The sequence below is a fragment of the Echinops telfairi genome, unplaced genomic scaffold (genome assembly GCF_000313985.2).
Source record: "Echinops telfairi isolate 266 unplaced genomic scaffold, ASM31398v2 ScPeMD7_3533;HRSCAF=4204_0, whole genome shotgun sequence".
Taxonomy (NCBI): domain Eukaryota; kingdom Metazoa; phylum Chordata; class Mammalia; order Afrosoricida; family Tenrecidae; genus Echinops; species Echinops telfairi.
In genome coordinates, this window is record NW_022107431.1 from 16,144,337 (window position 1) to 16,149,267 (window position 4,931).

The following is a 4,931-nucleotide window of genomic DNA, read 5'->3' on the forward strand; positions in this document are numbered from 1 at the left end:
TCTATATAGATATATATACAAGGCTAAAACTCTGTGCTAATTTACTCCTTGAATCTTCTAGCATGTTCAGGATTTTGCCCAATTTTCTGGTGTTTTAGCTACAACATTGTGGTGAGCAGTATTTCTCAATAGAAACCTCTAGAAACATAAGAGCTTGTCCAAGTAGTAAATATCAGGGATGCCTGAATTCCACAGTTATACTAAGCATCTGAAGCTGTTTGTTTCTGGTAGGATTAATGGTTTCTTTTTCAGTCTGTGTGCCAAATCTGATGTTTGTTCTGGGGTGGGGTTGGGGGGCACGCTAGACATTGGTGAAAAAGCAGGCCAATCGTTACATTGGTATGGCACCATTTAATATGCCTAAGAATATAAAAAGAACTTGTGCACTATCATTCACCCAGGTAGTTTGGTCTTCTAGCCACATACTGTTACCATGGGACCTCACGTCCCTAAATAGATGGCAGTGGCAAGCACGCCCTGCTATTGGGCTTGCAGATTAAAAAGAAGCATTTCTGCCTAGCTCCCAGCTACTCAGCCTCAAACCACCCTCAGCAGCAAAACAAAGCAATTACCTGGAAAACTCAGGCTAAAACCTCGTTTGTCTAAATTGCCTGCGAAGGTAGCCTCAGACAGAACTGCTAATTAACTTTGCCTTTGGAAACTTGTCCTCTGTGTGAAGAGAGAAAAAGCCACGTGAAATACTCTATTCATATATGAAATGAGCTAGAAGCTAAAAACACTGACAGCTGTCAGCGAGGAAGAGTTAGACCAATTGCAAAACTTGGTCATGTGCATGTCAAAAGCATAGCACCAGAGATATCAACTTGTTCAAATGTTTTAATAGGGATTTCCCCCCTTAAATCATAACCAGAAAGGACAGGAAATATGTAACATTACATACTGTATACATTTATATAAAATTACATAAATAAATACATTATATACATAGCAGTTGGAAAACAAGGCTTTCTACTCCCAAAGAGATTTAGTCCCAGAAACCTCCAGGGGCAGTTCTACTCTGTCCTGTAGGGTCACTGTGAGTCAGAATGGACTCTAGGACAGGGGGACACCCACCCACCCACCCACACCCCTTTTCCAGTAATTTAAACAAATACCAGCTTCGACTGAAAATGTTCACTAATTTGTGATTTTATCTTGAGTGATAACAACATCAGACCCTCTCAGCGATTGTATTATCACTACGCTTCACAGATTGTGGCAGATCATGAAAGATGAATGCCAAATCTAGACGTCTGTTTCTAAAGATATTTCATTAGCATGGCCATGGATCTGAGGACAAGAAGAAAGAACAGGTTTATTAAGATCCGTGCAGAATGAAGCGTTCACCTCAGAAACGCCATGGGGGAAAAACATACCTGGAGTGCATGCAGGCAAGCAACCTGCTAGTGTACCAGAGAAAGTGGACTAACTTCCAAGTTATGTAGGCAGACACGCAAGAAGATGCCAAGTTTGATGTCACCCAGAGCGGACTAGAAAGGAAGAGGTGTTCCAGGTACACTTCAGAAATCGTTCAAGATTGATGTCCCTGAGTAGTGACGCTTTTTCTTTTCTTTTCCTTTCCAATCCAGGAACTAGAGAATGTGGTTGGGAGCTGGAAAGAAGACTTGTCCCAGCTGACACTGCTGAAGGACACCCTGTCTGCCTACATCAGCCCCGAAGACATCTCCATCCTCAACGAACGCATAGAGCTTCTGTACCGGCAGTGGGAAGAACTGTGTCACCAGGTAAGATGAGTCCTGGGCGCCATATCTGTTCACAAAGATGGGGAACTGCACGATAGCTCTGCATCTCAAAAGGAGTTGGCCCATCCTAGAATTCCTAGTAGGGCAGAGGAAGAGGACTATGGTAATTTTCAATATGGTTCAGATTAAGATAATAAGCATTGGGGCTGCTAGCTACAAGGCTCATGGTTCAAAGCCACCAGCTACTTCTTGGGAGAAAGATGAGGCTGTTTGCCCTTGTAAAGATTCATAGCCTCAAAAACTCTAGATATGGAAGCTATGTGTTGGAATAAAAGCCATGACAGTGGGGTTGTTCATTTGGTTTTTTTGTCTTTGTTTTTATTTGGGGAGGGTATACACATATATGTATATTTATATGTGTATACAAACACACACACAGATATCCTAGTGGTTACATGTTAGGCTGTGATTGGCAGTTTGAAAGCCCCAGTCTTCCTTCAGGAGAAAAACGAACTTTCTATTCCCGTAGACAGTTACAATCTCCTCACTCGCAGGGTAGTTCAACCCTGTCCTATAGGGAGCTGTGAGTTGGCATGAACTCAATGACAGTTAGCTTTTTCTTTAAATATGTTTGTGTGTGTGTATGCACACACATATGCACACACACATATATATGTATATATATAAAATGAAAAGTGCATGGAAATATGGAATTATAAGATTATAAGGAATGGAATTTTCCCCTGAACTTTTGGAAAACCCTTGTGTGGTGTTTATAAATACATTAATGGTGCGCATAATTAAATTTTGGTTATTAAATATATTTACGTAATATCACATTACCCATTTGAAAGGGTAGGGGTCGACAGCACTCTGTGGGAGCAGAGTATTGTGCACCCACCACGTGTGGCTAGTTGCCAACACCTTCATCGCCCCAAAGGGAAACTGTGCCCTCGGAGCGGTCCCGCCACAGCGCCTCCGCACACAGCCTGGAGACACCTCTCATTGACTTTCGGTTTCTGTGGACTTACCTATCCCGGATTGGTCATATAAGTGGATCATGCAACAGACTAACTAGTGTTCTGCCTTTTTTCACACCGCATAATGTTTTCGAGGTTTGTACAGGTTGTGGCATGTATAGGCACTTTATTTCTTTTTATGGGCCCATAATATTCATTGTGTGAATATACCGTATTTTATCCTTCATCAGTTGGTAGGCATTTGAGTTGTTTAAACATGTTGGCTATTGTGAAAAATACTGCTAAGACAACTGTATATTTTTGTCATTACATTTTAGATGCATCTAAACAGGATATTCTTGATCTCCCTTTCAATCTTTCACCAAATAGTGCATGTATGTGTATATATATATATACATACACATACATAGTGCATGTGTATATATACATACATACATACATACATACATGTGTGTGTGTATAATTATTTAATGCAGTTCTTTGGGTCATGTGTGTGGTTGTCCTAAGGAAACATTGGGGCTCCCTGCTGTATGTTACCACCACTCGCCTCTCAGTTTGTTGTATGCCTCTTATGTTGCTGTGATGTTGGAAGCTATGACACTTGGGTGTATATCAAATAGTAGCAGGGTCATAGACATTGAGCATGGTCCAGTGGAGCTTCCAGATTAAGAACACGTTGGGAAGAAGGGGTAGGCTGTCCATTTCTGATGGATGAACCACTGTGAACCTCATACCTAGCTGAGGAGCATTGTGCCGCTCAGGTTGGAAGGTACTCAAAATAGGACTGAGGAAGAACAGCCTCTTCAAAGGAGAGTCGACCTCAGTCATGTGGATGGAGTACGATTTGGGGGATGTTCATCTGCTGATGGGACACATCTTAAACTGCGGAGAGAAAGCGACAAATATCAGTTCATAACTGAACATGGAATGTGAGAAGGATCAATCTAGGAAAATGAGAAATCTGCCAAAAATGAGAGGAGTACAGAAGACCAAAGGGGTGGACCTGCCTTGAACAGTTAAAAAGATGTTGTCAGTTGATCCCCCCTCGGATGCATGCTGGGCCTGATGCAGGTTTCAACATTTTCTGCTTGTTTTGTTTTTTTGGTTTGTTCATATTAGGGTTTTTCTCAGAGGTGTGATGTCATTGGGGGTCACCCTCTTGAAGTTGTGTTATACGTTTTTCTGTTTTTCAGTGTATGAAACCTAGGATTGATGAACCTGTAGGGACAGCATGTAGAATAAGGGTTTGGGGGTGGTGGTGGTTACAGTGATGCTGGTGTGGTAAGGGTGGAGCGGGGGAGAGGCTAAAAGGGAGACAATGTCAAGGAGTCCAGGTAGGAAAAGAATGCTAGGGAACTGATTTTGGTACCAATTGTACAATTCTGGTCAACATGATTAAACTATGGAATGATACGATATATGTATTAACTCCCAATTAATAATAATTTAAAAAGTGAAGTGGATTACAGAAGGATCAGTAGCATAGGCATTAGATCAGGAAGCAGATATGAACTTGTCTTGGCCAATCCAAGTGAGTCAAACAATCCTTTGTTTATTATGTCAGCAATGGCAATTTCAAGATGAATAGCATCATGTTCATTGTCAAAAGGAACCTTTGAGGACAATCTTTAGCAATGCTGACACAGGATAATATATAAACAATGACAAGGAAGTCCAGACCAACTGTTACTCAAATGTATGCGCCAAGCACTAGAGCTTTGAATGAATAAATAGAATGATTTTACCAACTTCTTCAGTCTGAAATTAATTGAGCACGCAATTAGGATGTACGATAATTTTTGGTGATTGGATTGCAAAAGTTGAAAACCAGAAGGAACAATCAGTGGCTGCGGAATATGGCCTTGATAGAAACACCGCTGGAGATAGCATGATAGGGTTGTGCAACACCAATGATGTCTTCCTTGGAAATACCCTTTTCAACAGTGACTACACACGTGGACTTCATTAGATGAAAGAGACAGGAAACAAATTGACATCTATGTAAAAAGACGACGGAGAAGCTTCATATCATCAGCTAAACGAAGGCCGGGGCTGACTGTGGAACAGACCATCAATTATTCATACGTAAGAACAATTTGAATTAGAAGAAAATTAAAACAACTCCATAAGAACCAAATTATGACCTTGGGTAAACTCCACCTGAATTCAGAGAACATCTCAAGGACAGATTTAACAATTGAGCACTGTATTAGTCTGGGTACTTTGGAGAAACAAATCCACAGCAACT

General features: G+C 41.1%; 1 protein-coding gene across 1 annotated transcript in view; it reads left to right on the forward strand.

Moving 5' to 3' along the window:
• SYNE1 (spectrin repeat containing nuclear envelope protein 1) overlaps positions 1–4,931 on the forward strand; it is a 326,773-nt gene that overhangs the window by 241,818 nt on the left and 80,024 nt on the right. Inside the window, exon 88 of the mRNA XM_045294717.1 lies at positions 1,590–1,745. Within this exon, the coding sequence (XP_045150652.1) occupies positions 1,590–1,745 (156 nt within the window). The remainder of the gene's footprint in view (positions 1–1,589; positions 1,746–4,931) is intronic.